Source organism: Falco biarmicus, chromosome 3, assembly GCF_023638135.1.
Source record: "Falco biarmicus isolate bFalBia1 chromosome 3, bFalBia1.pri, whole genome shotgun sequence".
NCBI classification, from domain to species: Eukaryota; Metazoa; Chordata; class Aves; order Falconiformes; family Falconidae; genus Falco; species Falco biarmicus.
Window position 1 is genome coordinate 85,738,648 of NC_079290.1, and position 16,241 is coordinate 85,754,888.

General features: G+C 44.3%; 1 protein-coding gene across 6 annotated transcripts in view; it reads right to left on the reverse strand.

Moving 5' to 3' along the window:
• ADGRB1 (adhesion G protein-coupled receptor B1) overlaps window positions 1-16,241 on the reverse strand; it is a 295,067-nt gene that overhangs the window by 29,865 nt on the left and 248,961 nt on the right. For 4 of the 6 annotated variants that reach the window (XM_056332733.1, XM_056332734.1, XM_056332731.1 and 1 more), the window contains 3 exons: window positions 13,782-13,848; window positions 9,032-9,117; window positions 3,516-3,614 (listed from right to left, as the gene is read on the reverse strand). In XM_056332733.1, the coding sequence (XP_056188708.1) occupies window positions 3,516-3,614; window positions 9,032-9,117; window positions 13,782-13,848 (252 nt within the window). The remainder of the gene's footprint in view (window positions 1-3,515; window positions 3,615-9,031; window positions 9,118-13,781; window positions 13,849-16,241) is intronic. The other 2 variants (XM_056332736.1, XM_056332735.1) reach the window with 1 other exon arrangement.

The following is a 16,241-nucleotide window of genomic DNA, read 5'->3' on the forward strand; positions in this document are numbered from 1 at the left end:
GGGACAGTTTGGGAGAAATTCCCTTTAATGCAATGCCCATATAACCAAGATAGGAAATATGTAACTAGAAAAAAGGGGGCTCTGTGCATGCTCTTCCCATGCACAGGCAACACAGAAACACAATATATTATTTCTATTTTCTCTAAAAGACAATTCTTCTCTCAGTTGCTGTGATCTGAACCATACAACTAGGGGAACAGGAAATCAAATGCCTCTAAATGAGACAGGCAGGTAATGAAGTAGCATACTGCTTGAGTATTCACCCCTACTAAGGGAATTTGTTGTTTGACAGTCCAAGAAAGGACCTGCAGGGCCCAAGTATTATCCCCAGGTTAAGCACACAATTTCAGATTCCTTGAACTATGAGAACACTCTCTTGAGGAACAGTGTCCTTCATAAAACCAGCCAGGCATGGAAATACTGATGCATATTAGTCTTAGAACCATGAAATGGGCAGAAAATTTGACATCTAAGACTGAAATTACTTTGAGCAAATCTCTTAGATGGGAGATTTGATACATGAGCTTCTGATGACATAAGAGGGACGACACATGAGAAGGGTCATGAGGACTCCCTGACATTGACTCTTGGGTGGGTTGTCTGCAAGAAGAGTACATTGTGCCAGGGCCTTAGTCCTGGGATAAACATTTCCATATAATCAGAACTTGCAAGTCCATATTAGCAATGCACGGCCTGGCAGAAATTCCATCCATCCATCCATCTGTCCGCCCATCCATCCATCCAATCACAGTCCAGTATTTGCAGTGGATGTCCTCTTTCACAGCAAGTACAAAGAAATGGCATGCTCCTGAGATATTTTTTCCTTGTCTCCAATAAAAAATTTTCATGGGCAGCAAAGGCAAATTAATTATAAGGCAGTATTTCACAGGCTGAGGCTACCCTACAGGCAGCAATAAAATGAAGGAAATGTGGGAACAGAAGTCTCCAATGGCACAATATGCCCAGCATCTTCTCCAGAACAACCTAAAGGGAAGGGGTTTTTTAACCCACACCTGTCAATTCTAGCTAACCCTTAACAGGTCATAGACATCCAAAGCTTTCCTTTTTATCATTTCCCAAGAATGAGAAATTGCACAATTTCCAGTGCATAATTTTTTCACTTCTATCATGATTACTACCTGCTATTCCATCAGTGGTTTACCCTGATTTCCCTCAATTACACATCCTCTTCTCTGACCCCTTCTCTCTTAGACACAGATATTACCACGAAGAGTTGCTCAAAACTTCTATGATTTCCAAAAGCCAAGAAAAACGGGCAAAAGGATCTATCCTTCCATGCCATGCTATACCAGAAATGGGCCTCTGAAACCTATGGGAGGTAAGCTGGACAGGGCATGAGCAACCCCAGCAAGAGCAAGGCAGGAACAACCTTGATGTGCTCTCTACCAAACAACCATGGCGAATGCCAGGTCAGAGAGGACCCAGGAATCCTCATGGCACCTGATTTATACGACAAGACTTCAAAACTGAATGGCAAAGTTGGTCCAGTGTCTGGGATGAAGGCCAGCACAATTGTGGCAGTGGTATGAAGTATAATCAGGGCTTTGCCTTATTGACAGCCTTATGTGCAGTAGATTTGGAATGGACGACAAGGGTAGATGAGGGCTGAGTGAATAATTCAAGTATTAGTGGTCCCTTTGCAAGGACAAGAACACAGAACACTTCAGGACTGTCCTGGTCTTTGCTGGAATAGAGTTAACTTTCTTCTTAGTTAAACCACAGGTTAAACCATGACAAAGGCAAACAACAAAGCCAGTACTAGCATTTATCATCTAGAGTATTCTATCTGCTGGTGGAAAAAAGAAAAAAAAAAAGACATATCCTGTTAAAAGAGCCCTCCAATTTCTATAAAACCACTTAAATCAAAAAAAGCAGGGTAAGTAGGAGATCTGAATTTCATATCCCCCTTTTTTTTCTGATTTGAAGATGAATCAGAATATGTGATTTATGACAGACCAATGTCAAACAATATGGGAAGGATTTGAGGTTGTTTTACTTTCAAAATGAATTTACTATGAACTTAAAGCCTCTCCTACTCAACAGTCTAATTTATTAATTGTAAAGCTTCTGCTGGTTTAGCATTTCTTTGCCATCACAGGAAACGGACATGTAGTGACCTGCTAATTCCAGACTTGTGATATGAGTGTCTGGACCAATGCCATCTCACCATCTCAGCTGGGCACTGTTGCAGAAGGTAAGTAAATGACTTCAGCAGTGAAAAATAAATGAGATATTGTTTAGGTTTTGCATCTCATGGAAACTGCTAGCTCTTAATAGAGGTGATTGCCTGTTCTTTTTCCTGTTCTCTTTTTCTAATGATAATTGGTTGCTATTCAGAAATGTACATTCTTCCCTAAACTATTTTGGATTTTATATAAATGGCTCAGTTTTCAGAAAAAAAGGAGAAAACCTTGTGGTTTTATTTCCTTTTGTATTTCTACATTTTGAGATTTGGCACTCAGCTGCCTATTTTTGTTTAGATTAATTAAAGGTAGGAGTTTTCAAATTGCAAATGTCTAGATTTGAGACTGCTTCTTTCACACATTTTACACAGATTACTTTAGACATCAAAAGAAATATTTAGCATCACTTGGAAATGATGTAGATAATAAAATTTCAAAAAGGGAAGGGAAGAAAGACAAACCTTCCCTCATCACTCTCCCTCCTACCTTAACCTTTGGGAAAAAAGCCAACTATATAAATAGCAACAATTTGTCCAGCAGAACAAAGCTCTGGCATTTTCTTTTCCTTTTTTTTTTTTTTTTTAACTAACTCCACCAGCATCTAAGAAGAGATTTAACAGCATTTGACTTTTGTAACTCAGAGCTATGAAGCGCTTTAAGATTTTAAGGACTAATTCCAAGTGCTTTCAGGAGTCCGAAAGAGGCAGTCAAGACTTATCAAATCAGAACTGCAGCCCTATGAGGTATTAAACTGAACTCTAGCCTTTTATAAGAGAGAAAAAAACACTTAGAAGTGATTCACCAACTCACTTAAATCATACTTAATGCTCTGTAGCCTCTGGAGTAAAAAAACTCAAGCACATGCTGAAGTGTTTGACAAAGCTGGGGTTTGAGGCCCTCATCTACCATTTAAATTAATGGGAACCACATCTTTAAGTTTGTAACTTCAACAACTAAATTAAACAGGGACATTAAACATATATCCAGCTTGCAACAAATGAACAGTCCCTCTGTCTTCCATGGGCTGCTCACATGCTTAAATCTAGGCATGTCATAAAGTGCTTTTCAGGATCCAGCCCATCAGCTTTTGCTCCAGGAATGTAGCAGGAGCCCTACACTACTCATGGCCCACAGAATGAGGTCAGGGAGAGTTGGGGATGTGGGGAGGTGGGCAGGGACATGGGGGGAGAAAGCAAACAAGGGCTGGTGAGTGCTGGGAAATGAAAGAGGGAAATAAAATAAACTAAAAAAAAAAATTAAAAAGAAGGTGGAAAGAAAGAAAGAAAAGAAGTTGAAATTAGAGGAACTAACATGGCGTTACTGGTGGCTGTGGCCGAAACTTCAGCAGAAGAAACTACTCCACACTTGGAACATTTGAGCGTCATGCCGTAAAGGGGCACTGCCATCTGACTGCAATTAAAACCAAAAGACTGAAACAAAACAAAACACTTTGCTTATGAACACAAACGTAGAAAGGAAAGGGAAAGAGAAGCCAAAAGAAAGGAAGAACAAAAGAAAGGAAGAAAGAAGAAAGGGAACCAACCAACCACACCCAGTTTGAGAAGAGAAATGAAAGATAGGTAGGAATAAAACTCTCTCATCTGTACCACTCCAGATGCAGGAAATGGGAAGGATGTACAATTCAGAGACATGTTGGTGCCACTGGAGAGGGTGGAACTGTGTTGGTGAATGTTTTGCGAGATTCAGGGTGTCTCTTTCTGGCACCCACGGAAGAGAAACCAGTACTGCTCTCCCAGTCTCCATCTCCTTATTTTGTTTTGTTTTTGAGAAATTACACGTTTCCCTCCTGGCCTTTTTTACTCCAAAACAAAAAAGGTGGCAGGGTTGTACAGTAGAAGGCAAGAAGTAGGGCTGTGGGGACTGTGTGTGCTTATCTTCTTCCCTAAAGCAACACAAGGGATAAATCATATGTTTTCTCCACTGGCCCTTGTATGCTAATCCTCCCATTGGTGGGGATACCCACATGGCAGCTGACAATACCAGGAGATAGGCCACTCTTTGGTTGCTTATTCTGTGATGAAGGGCATGCAAATGGGCCTGTTTATGTCCTGGAAGTTAAGCAGGAGCTTGCTGTTTTGTAAGGCCATCAATCTGCCCTGAAGGGAGCCGGACTGGCTGACTACTTTAGAGACATTTCTCCTCTCAGGTCTTGTTTTGGAGCTGAAAACATCTTTGGGATGAACCCTGAGACTTACATCAGTTGCTCCCACTTTTTCTGGAGGGGATCAACTACAGAACCAGATCACTGTGGGCTGCTGGTACAAGGGGCTGCAGGGATCTGCTAAAGGACACATCCTCATGATTTTTAAAAGGTGATGTGTGTGAACCCACCTAGCTGACAAGCCAGCTCTTAGGAGCCCAGAAGCCACATTAGCTTGGCACTGGCCCTGTTTCTTCCCAGAACTTACTGGTTTGTGTGCACTCTCTGATTTGCACAGACAGACATCCACATCAGATCTGGATTAGAAAATGGGCAGGTGTCTGTAAAACATCCTACAGACCTCCACGCAGTGCCTGATATGACAGAAGGCATGAACATCATTGCCAAAGGACAGTAGGTCTGTCGTTCTTGGGTGATGACAGTGTGGCTGGTGAGGGGTGACCTTAGCCCGTCCCAAACATTGTGGCGTTTACAGCCCTGCCCTGCCTAGGAGAGAGATTAGGCAACTTAACAGATCATTTCTTAGCTTTTATGGCCTTGTGTTCAGTCTCACTGAAAAAGGGCATCCCCAAGAACACCAACACAGCATTATCAGTGGTCCTAGTGGCCCACTTTCAAATGGCTATTGATTGGTCTTTTAATTAGTTACAGTGACATAAGCCATTACTCCCTTCCAGAAAAATAGCTAAGGTATCCCACAGAAACTTTCAGCCTTCAGACACAGAGAAAATTAGCTCCTGTGTCAAACGATACATATCTTCCAGGAAGGATGGTGCAAATCCAGTGAGGACAATGGCTGAACCAAAGATAAAGTGGGTCTTGAGAGGCATTAGGTGCATGACCCTTAAAAAAAGACAGTTTATCCCCAGATCTATAAGCCACAAAGAACAGATAAGCAGAGAGACAGAGAGAGGCAGAGATAGGCAGCAAAAAGAAAGTAGATTGATTTGAGGAATTTGATGGAAAACTATACCAGAAAAAACATGAATGACACTGAATCACAAAGAACTGTCCAAAAGACCACTGTAACACACAACTGTAACTGCTGTTGGGTGTATTTATACAGAAAGTTGTAAGCAGTAGGCACAGATGTGGATACATTTAGATTCTAATTTGTTCTTGTTGGGGGCATGTGGTGATTAATATATTGGATTTCCGTAGCAGGTTTGTATTGGTGCCTGTATAAAAGGGTAGCTAATGAAATAATCAAAGTGAATAATGCATTCATTTAATTTAGCTTTTTCTGCTTCCTAAATATCCACTAACAGCTCACGGACTCATCTGGTGTGTTCACTGGAGCCTGGATTTTGCTACCTTTTATTGAACAGTGCTTTAAACCATGCACGGCCCAAAGAGCAGGAACACTGCTTCCAACATGATACATCCCCAGATGAAGGACAATCCGAATCTGTTCCTATTTTAATGTTGTTAGTTATCTTTCCAATTACTTTCTTCTCTATGCACTGACAATCCAGCTCCATTACACCCCACCAGGACAGTCACGCAGAGAATATTTCATACAAGGTATCGGGGCAAACTTTCTCAAGTCCTCTGTATAATCAACAGAGAGATAAAAGAAGTAAAGGTCCTCTAAGGGGCAAGTTGGAACAACTAAACAAGGCTCCCGTCTCTCTCCAGTAGTTACAGAGTAAGCCTAGGGAGATTAAACTCAGCAGGCTAAAATTAGCCTTTGTGTATATACCCCATAGTCTCATTCTTCTTCCCTGGCTGTGTGAGCACACAAATGCTTCTGGAATAAACGCTGAATAAATTTAAAATTCATTTTAAAGGCTCCTGCCTCTGACATTAAAACATTCATCTATAGTAGCATCCCTGTCAACGGAGCTCAAACACTGTCAGTGCAGCTGCCTGTGAACGGAGACTGTTCTGCAGGAAGATACTTGCATGGTTTTCTCCCGTGCCCAGAGAGGAGTTGGGGCAGTTGTGTGCATTCCTCCATCTTTCCAGGTGATCACACCCAACTCTCTACAGCCTGGTTTTGTGATATACCTATAAAATCATTGCCATTAGAAAGTCAACATTTTCTGGCAGATGTGACGAAAGTAATCATAGAAATTTCCTTAGCTATGATATTAACAAATTCCTGCTAAGTATAGGGCAAAACCTATCCTGTCTTGGGTATTCGTGGGAATGGTTAGCACTGATTCATTTGTGCCAGTCGATCTGCCATTTGTGTGTCAGGCTCTTCTTAGTGTTCCAACAATACTTTTTTTCCACTCTTTTTGGTTGTTTTTTTTCCCCCCCTCTTTGTTTTTGCAACACTGAACCATACTTCTTGCCTCTGCTAAAGGAAACACAAGGTTTCTTTATACCATCTACTCAGATCCAAACATCTCATTCAGATCTACCTTCCAACACGGTTCCCAAGCCCAGGCCAGAAGCGGCTAGCTAAAGGGAAGGAGCACCAGAGCTCTCCAAAGTGCTCCCGCACTCTCAGTGGGTGCACTTCGAAAGCAGAACTAAATCTTTGAACACAGAGAAGGCTTAAAAGTGCTGCACACACACACACGGACACAAAAGGGGGGGGGGGGGAGGGGGAAGAGAAAAGAAAGAAAAAACAAAGAACATCAGAAAAATGACTTTTTTTTTTTTTTGCTTTGCAGGTTTTGTTTCAAAGTACAACTATGAATGTGATCAATAACCAGCTATGTATTAAATAAGGTCATTCTGTATGTGGTTTAGATTAAAGACGGAGAGATTGAGACAGTAACTCACTGCTCTGCTAATCCAATAAACCATTTATTTCAGCGCTGACTTTCAAGTGCAATTATCTTGCTACAGACTCTGCCTGCAGTTGGGTATTTTCTTGAGTTCTCTCTTTGTAAAGAAGGCATCACCCAGAATAAAGCACTCACTTGTTAGCAGCTGCTTCAAGCAATGCACCAAAGTCACTTCTCCATGTACCTGTTCAGCTGTTCAACCCAGCAGCAACCAGCACCTCTGACGATCCAAACGTGCTTAAGTATCCTCACGACCATGGCACTGCTCAGGCATCAAAATTTCCTTCTTTGCTGCACTGAGGGACCGCACTGCTCAGTTATGTCAATACTGCTAATAAAACATGAACCTTAACAGGTTCCTGTGTTTCTCCCCTGGCTGGATAAGATCTTGCTTCTACCCTCAGTTTTGCTGCCATCACTCAATTAAAAACCACTTCCACCAGAACTACTCAATAGTGCAATGACAATGACAGGAGTATTGAATCTCACCTGTACATTTTGCCTCTACCCTCTGAGACACAGTTTTAGGGCTCAAGAACTTGTAGCACCGCAGCGGATAAAGCAGCTTATCCTCCCTGTGAAGCCTAGGAGTGCAGCAAACAAGGCTACAGGTACCCATGGTCCCTCCACTTTCATAGCTAGGGTATATCCTGAATCTGCTCCACCAGCTTCCTAGGATTTTAGGCTCTGCCTGTAGCTGTGGTGCAGAGGCACCAGAACACCTCTTGCTTTCCGTGCCTCTTTGTAAACAACTTCTTCCTTCAACACTACGAGCGTTACCCACTGTGATAAATCAAATGCCATCACCGGACAAGTGAGAGCACACAACCCTGTCTTTTCTAGCAGCAGGTAAGGAGACAGTGTCTCTGACTGCAACAGGAAGCCAAGTAAGGCCATGGAAAATAACGTACAAACGGCAGCCAGGTTGACCTGCGTATTTGATTTGACTCAGAGTGTCAGCATGCCATTTCTGTCCTTTGCTTGGAGCATGGCATAGCTCAGGGCTAAAGTCTGAGCAGGCTACAAACTCATTTCTAGAAACGACTGTGAAGGGGTGTGTGTGTGTGTGTGTGTCTCATCTTGCTGGAGCCAATGATAAAATAGCCCTTGTCAACAGAGTTTGGAAGTAACTCAACAGAGAGCCCTGCACGGCAGCGGCCACCCCAGCCAACCCCTAGTGAGACCAGGGTGGTAAGAATTGTGGAGCCAGCTCTTCAATTTATACTACACAGAAACCCATGTAACACAAGCCCCAGGCTTCAGGGATGGAGGTTGGGGTGGTGGCTGTGGAGAAGATAAAGAACATCAGGTGGCATCAGAAATTTTTCTTGCAGAAAAGTTATCTTACCATTCCTTCTCTTTACACATCTACCCATCTACTAGTCTGCTCACTGCTAGACCTCCAAAGACCCTTTCCTTAAAAGCATCACACAGCTTTGCTGTCCCTGTGCCACCTGCTAGCCATTAGACATGACTTCTCTGTTACACAGCCCATACCATGTGCCACACTCAGCAATGACGGGTCCCTCTCTGATCCAGCTGCTCTCTCTAGGAGTTAGTGAGAAGAATCACTTTGCTCTCCCTAATCTTTGGGAGGATAAATAAGCCTGGGCTGAAGCCATTTTAACAAAGAGATGAACTTCTAACCTTCCTCCATAGTAACACAGTGCTGCTGCTTGGGTCTTTTGTCTCTGCTGCACTGAATGACAAGACAGAGACATTAAACCAACTGTTGTGTTTGGGGTTGGGGTTTTTTATCTTTCATTTTGTTTAAATCTGCTTTTGCTTTCTGTTTGAATTTCCAATCTCTCTTTGTGTTCCTTGCCTGGTTATTGATCACAGCCTTGGGCAGTTTGTTGGTTTTTTTTTTTCAATCTTTACTTAGATGTATTGATAAGGCATACCCTGCCCGTTCCTTCAGTTTCTTATCTGTTATTCCATCTTTGGATACAAGTTTGTTAAAAACCAGAATGCCAATAACCATGTTCACCTGTCGAAAGAGAAACAACACACAATTTTGTTCTCAAGTGGGTCAGGTCAAACTTGGTAGCAGAGAAGGAAAAAACCCAACATTTGGCAAGCTAAGTCCCTCCCATCTTTCCCAAGTCCAGGTAGCATGGTCACACCTCTGCAGGCCACGACCCCTTTTGTCCCCTCTCCACCCTGTCCCACCTCCCCTGGCCATGCATCAGTGAGTTTGGGAGAGCAGAATGCAGCTGGCAGCAGATCGGAGAGGTCTCCATGATCCAGGACAAGACTGTAAAGTGCTGAGATTGCTGCAGGGCTGTTTGAAGCCTGATGTATGCTTGAGGTCTAGCAAGGCAAACTCCAGGCACAAGAACATTTTTTCAGGCTAATACAAATAGAAAGTGGTTGACGCTGGCTTTCAAAAATGTCTTCTGGAGTCTGTGCTACCAGAGCAGCAGCATTAAGAGGATGAGGCAGTGTGGTGCAGACAGCTTGTCATAGCTCTTGCTTGGTGAGCCACCACTGCTGCTCTCAAAATAAGAGGTGGAAGGGGCACTGAAGCAATTAGAAACATCAGCTACTCTGGTGGAGTATCTTGGGAGATACTGCAGATGGCACAGCACACAGATTAGCCATCTAGTCATTTCCAAAGAAATCAGTGGGCCGGACAACTACATGCAGTCCTTCGGTTTGCTTTGTTAGGGTGAGAACACGGATGTCTGCGTCAATCAGGTATAAATATTCACAGTGAAATACAGGCTGTACAGAGCTGAGGTCTTGCCAAGTGATCCTAAACTCTTCACTGTCTTCTGACTGCATTCACTGCTGCCAGCTGCATCTGGTTTACAAACCTCATCCAAACTTCAGCAACCTCTGAATGTGAACACATTAGTAACACGTGAACACCACCCTCTTCATGGAGGCACGGAGGCACAGCACTGATGGTGGAAAAAAGTGACACTCTCCTGGTTTTGCTGTCAGTGAAACGTCTGGTGTTGGTAGAACGATGTGCTAGATGCTCTTTTGCATGTAGGGCTTACAAGGAAATATTTAAGGCCAAATTCAGATGTGCAGCATCACGTGCTAGCTGAGAGCTTTGGTGAGTTTAATAGATCCTTGAGAGGTGGTCCTAAGAGACACCTAGTACAACACTTAGCCTAAAGGAAGGCAGATGTCTGCTCACACCAAGCCTCCATCTAATTGCCTAAATCATCCTCAAGAATGAGCAGTCCTGAGTTTGGATTGCTGGTTTCAGCAAAACACAACCGAGCTCACTGGTGTGGAGTCCACAGCTGGGAATAAATGGAAGATCTCACAAATAGCAGTTATTTTCTTTTGCATCAGCTGCTGGGTCAGTGGACTACTTTCCACAGCTGTGAGTCCATTTCTAGAGCTCACCATGGTATTGTTTTAGAGAATCAACACTGGCAAGTCAGACATAGTAACTCAGCCAAGGATCAGCAGGAACTCAAACCCTAGTTATGTGCTTGGAGAGGGAAAGCACTTTCAGTTCACTGATCCTTCTTCACTGTGCTGGAGATCAACGGGGTCAAGAGAGACCTTGTTTTTTAAGGCAGTAGGAAAGATGGGGTTGAAGTGTGGCAGGCTGGATCGCTCCTGGGACTGGCCACAACCCAGTGTGTATCCTCATTCATATGCTATATCTCCTATATAGCAGGGGAGATGACAAAGTGCAGCTCTGCAATTCTTTTACTAAATAAAAGCTGTTTTATCCACTACATTGATCCATCATGATCAACATCCTGCTCTGATCCTGGCTCTGTTCCTTTAAAAAGGCAGGGATATAACATGGACGTGCCTCTAAACACAGCCACTCTTAATAACATGTTTATTAATTAATAAAATGCAGTGCAGCTTTACTTCTTCATCTCTGGGATGCCATCTCACAGCGAAGGCACAGGTCTGAGATTCAGCCCTTGAGATAAGCAGTACCTGATGACTGTCCTGACTTCACCATGCCATAAGCCTCTCCCTGCAGTAACCCACTGCCTTCCACCTGCACACAACTATCACCAGGCTGCTTTGCCTGAGTAAGGTGAGTAAAACTGCTTGTAACAGCTCTGCATTTGAGGTTGCCAGGGTTTTTAAGACTAAACATCAAACCTTTGCAGCTGTTCAGTGTCAGTGGACTGACTGCAAGCTGCAAATATTGCTGAAACTGCAGGCCATCTGAAGAATATTATTTTGAGTAAAGATACTCTCCAAGCCAAAGGCCTTTTTCCAATGTGAGAATAATAAGGCAGGCTGTGGAGGAAGAAAGTTATTGCAGGTGATAGGAAATCATGTTGATAGCACTGCAGTACAGAGATGCTTGAATGGCTTGGTACGAGTAAGCACAAATCTTGCCTGGCCAGGGCTAAGGCAGAGGTAACAAGCCCAGCTGTAGCCAAGTCAGCTATGTGCAAAGTCATGCTTGGGCACATATATTTCACACTGATAAGAGTTTTGGGTGAGCTTGGTCATGCCCCACCTTGTTCTGTGCACCCCTGCACAACAGCAGCTGTATTGCCTCTGGAGCAAATGTGTCCTGAGAGCAGCACAGCTGCATATCACCTGTACAACCCTGCAAGAGCCTGGCTGTCCATATGTTGAGCTAGGTGAACTGTCCCTCCATCGCTGACATGGTCAACCTGAAAACAGGGCAAAGTACGCGGAGAACATACAGCTGCCCAGTGCATGCCTGAGAACTGTATGTTCAATTTCTGGCTCTGCTCAAAGTCACATGTGGGCAACTTATTGAGCTTATCTGATTCCCATTTACAAAAAAATCTTTCAGTGCTGCTGCTTCTCCTTCTCCTTCCCCAAGCTCCTCAGTACATATATCAACCTGGGCAGCATTCACTACTCACTTTAGCCAGCATTGAGTTAGGTAGTCTAAACTAGATGTGTGGGCTGTCTCTCCAGGTACGGATTAGAGACAGACACCCCCAGAGATGATTCAACACTTCTTAATATCAGCTGTATGAACCACCATTTGCAGGTGTTGACCACTCTGTAAGGACATCTCCATTTCCAGCTTTGATGGTGACTGAAAGCTGAGATGCCAAATTGAAAGCAGGCTTATGTGTTTTTCTCACACTTCAAAAATGCTAAGGAAAGCTGAAGGATTACTTCACTTGTTGGCAGAACAAAAGCAAAATGGCTTGAGGCAGCAGATTGACTCCCTCTTCTTGGGCACTACCAAAGCTCCTTCCCTCTTAATCACTGCTGTCTATTGAGCCTTCAAGCCACTGAGCCAGAGCTATAAGCTGTTATGTTGTTGGGGCAAATAGCTTGTCCATCTGAAAGCACTAAGCCACTTAATGCTCCTGTCAATTTTCCTGGCTATAAAGAAGACCCTGACCCCTATCAGCTACGTTACTGAGGGAAATCCAACTATCATATGCCTACAGAGACTGAATGACTGGCTGGCATGAACACCCGTTTACCCCCACTCTTTGCTGACTGCTCTCTGAAGGCTCAACTACGTGTCGCAGCCTTCCACTAAAGAAAGACCCTAACTGATACAAGCCTTGTTTTGTTATAGAGGAGGGGAACTGCTGGCTTGGTTCTTTGTCATCATGATGAAACCATGGCACCGAGGTCGTTTGATGTGCAACAGCAGCAGTGAGAACAGAGGCAGCAAGAGCTTTCGTGTAGTTACTCTCCTGTAAGCCTGCTCCTGCAGTGGGGTGGTTAACCTTCCAGGCATTGCACAGAACAAAAGCCTGATCTGAAAAAGAAATCGTGAGTGGCAACAACCCCATTCCTGTGGGGCCCCCCAGGGCACCTGAGTCTTAGAGGACATACAGGTCCTACACTGGATAAAACACTGGGCTGCAGAGAAAGACTGTCACTTACATGTGGAGGCCCAAATGTGGCATTAAATCCATTTGAGATTGCTGCAGAAGCGATTTCCTAGAGGATCAGTAGTTCTCAAATTCTTTGAACCCTGACAGTCAAGATTTCTCATGGCCAGTGAGGCTTCAACAGCAAGGAAGCTTGATAAAAAGTATGTCATCTTTCGAGTGACACCTTCAACTCAAGACATGGCTGTCCAAGACTGGCTTTGGTGCTGTGTTGGAGCCAAGGGTGAGGGGACAGTAGAACAGACACCCACCATGGATGGGGACAGAGTTTAGGAACGTCCACTTTAACCATCCCATCTCTTTGAACTAGAAGCAAACATGACATTTTTAGGGTCACAAAAGACCCCCGCAGCACTGATTTGAAAACCTCCATTTCACCTGCAAACAAGGAAGCGGCTTACATGCACTGGACGTCTGGGACAGACCAGGAATAAATGCTGGCTGTGGAAACACAGCCTGGTCTGAAAGTAACCAGCAACAGCAGTTTCTGAAGGAGTTAATGTCAGGTATTTCCACCATCATCCTGCACTTCCAACCAGATTGGGCAAAACAGAGGAAAAACATTAATCTGATGTCTAGGGAGCTCCAGAGAGGACAGAGATGGAAGGCTGAGAACCGAGGCATATTACATTTCAGAATCAAACCCATCCCAGATTGCTGGCTTTTAACACTTTGCTCTTTATTCCTGGGGGAGAAAGCTATTCAAAGCATGAGTGGAAATAAAGAGGGGCATTCTTGGATTGAAAGAACAAGGAAAATGCTATAAGGTAAAGAGAAAAAAAGAAAAAAAGAAAAGCTTTCCACCAAGCTTAAATACCAAAACGACAGCAGCAGCTGGTCCCACGAAGGCATAGAGAAGACCTCCCTCTAATGACAGCCAGCAGCTGGAAAATGAAGAGAGAAAAGAAAGTTACCCAGTGGCTAGCATCACGGACAGGTACATGTCTGCTTCTTCTCTTTGCCTGTAGGGTTCATCTTGGGAGGTGATACCCCATGGCAAAAAGAGTTTACAGCAAGCAAGTTTTGCTTCCCCTTTCTCCTGAACTTGCATAAAGGCTCATTTGCCTGGGGGTCTGCCTGCAGAATGGCATTCAACTGTGCACGGAGGAATGCATGCAAAATTAATGGTAATGCTCTGTTTCAATGGAAGCGGTTGGATCAGTTTGCTGGCAAGATGATGCTCTTGTCCTACTCACTTAGAAAACAGTGGGAATTGTCCCTTGCTCATTAACCACTGTGCCTGCCAGAGGATTAGGTCCAGGAGGGCAATACTTCTCCTGGATCCTTCCTTTGAGCTTGCTGCCATAGGGAAATTTGACAACACAGCAGCAAGGTGGGAATTCATAGCACTCCTTAAGTGAATGCTCTTAAGGAATGAGCTGAACATGAGGGGTATGGTGCATCTTCTGGAAACCAGCTTGTTCCTTCTTCCTCACACCATGAAACCTGAGAGGACTTCCCCTTTCTCCATTGACCATGAGTGGAATTTAGGTTCCTAAACTGCATGGTGCCTACACAAACTGAAGGGGCTCATCTAAATGCTGACATATGCCCTATTGGTTCTACCACAGACCCAGTCACCCTTTATGATATTTCTAGTCAGCAGAGATTCAACCAAAAGACTCCGGGATGAGGCATCTACTTTCAATCAGACGAATCACATCCTGAACTCCCTTGACTGCCTTGACCAGATCTTCACCATCCAATTAAGCAGCACACCTAACCCAGATGGAGACATCACTGGAGAGATTATAGAATCATAAAATCCTAAAATGGTTTGGGTTGGAAGAGACCTTAAAGGTCATTTACTTCCAACACCCCTGTCATGAGCTAAACCAAGTCATTCAAAGCCTTATCCAACCTGGCCTTGAACACTTCCAGGGAGGGAGCATCCACAGCTTCTCTGGGCAACCTATTCCAGTGCCTCAGCACCTTCACAGTAAAGAATTTCTTCCTTATATCTAATCTAAATCTACCCTCTTTAAAGTGTAAAGGCATTACCCCTTGTCTTTTCACTATGTGCCCTTGTAAAAAGCCCCTCTCCAGCTTTCTTGTAGGTCCCCTTTAGTTATTGGAAGGTCTCCCTGGAGCCTTCTCTTCTCCAGGCTGAACAACCACAATTCTCTCAGCCTGTCTCCATAGCAGGGGTGCTACAGCCCTCTGACCATCTCTGTGGCCCTCCTCTGGACTTGCTCCAACAGGTCCACATTCTTATGTTGGGGGCCCCAGGGCATAACACAGTACTCCAGGGGGAAGTCTCTGTAGAGCAGAGTAGAGGGGCAGAATCACCTCCCTTGACTGGCTGGTCACACTTCTTTTGACACAGCCTAGGATACAGTCAGATTTCTGGGCTACAAATGTACATTGCCAGGTCATGTTGAGCTTCTTCTCAACCCATGACCCCAAGCCCTTCTCCTCAGGACTTCTCTCAATCCTCAATCCACTCAGCCTGTATTTGTGCTTGGGATTGTCCCAACCCATGTGCAGGATCTTGCACTTGGCCTTGTTGAACTTCATGATGTTCACACGTGCCCACCTCTCAAGCCTGTCAAGGTCCCTCTGGATGGCATCCCTTCCCTCCAGCATGTCAACCTACCACTTGGCTTGGTGTTGTCAGGAAATTTGCTGTGGGTGCATTCAATCCCACTATCCACGTCAACAACAAAGATGTGAATCAGAGTTGGTTCCAATACTGACCCCTGGGGAACATCCTTCATCACTGGTATCCACTTGAACATTGAGCCATTGACTGCAATTCTTTGAGTGTAACCATGCAGCCAATTCCTTATCTACCAAGTGGTCCCTCCATCAAATCCATGTTTACAGTTTAGAGACAAGAATGTCATGCAGGACAGTGTCAAATGCTTGACACAAATGAGTACCTCAGCCTTCTCCATATCCTGAGTAACCAGGTGGGTCTCCTGTTTCCTTTCAGAGACAGCTCACATTTTCCCTAGTCTTCGTTTAATCACCAATGTACCCATAGAAGCTTTTCTTGTCGCCCTTCCCATCCCCGGACAGTTTAATTCTCTCAGGGCTTTAGCTTTCCTGACCTGATCCCTGGCTGCTCAGACAATTTCTCTGTATTCCTCCCAAGCTACCTGTCCTTGCTGCCACCCTCTGTAGGCTTACTTTTGTGTTTGGGTTTGTCCAGGAGCTCCTTGTTCATCCATGCAGATCTCCTGGTGGTTTTGCCTGACTTCCTCTTTGCTGGGACGGATTGTTCCCGAGCTTGAAGGAGGTGATCCTTGAATATTAACCAGCTTTCTTGTGCCCC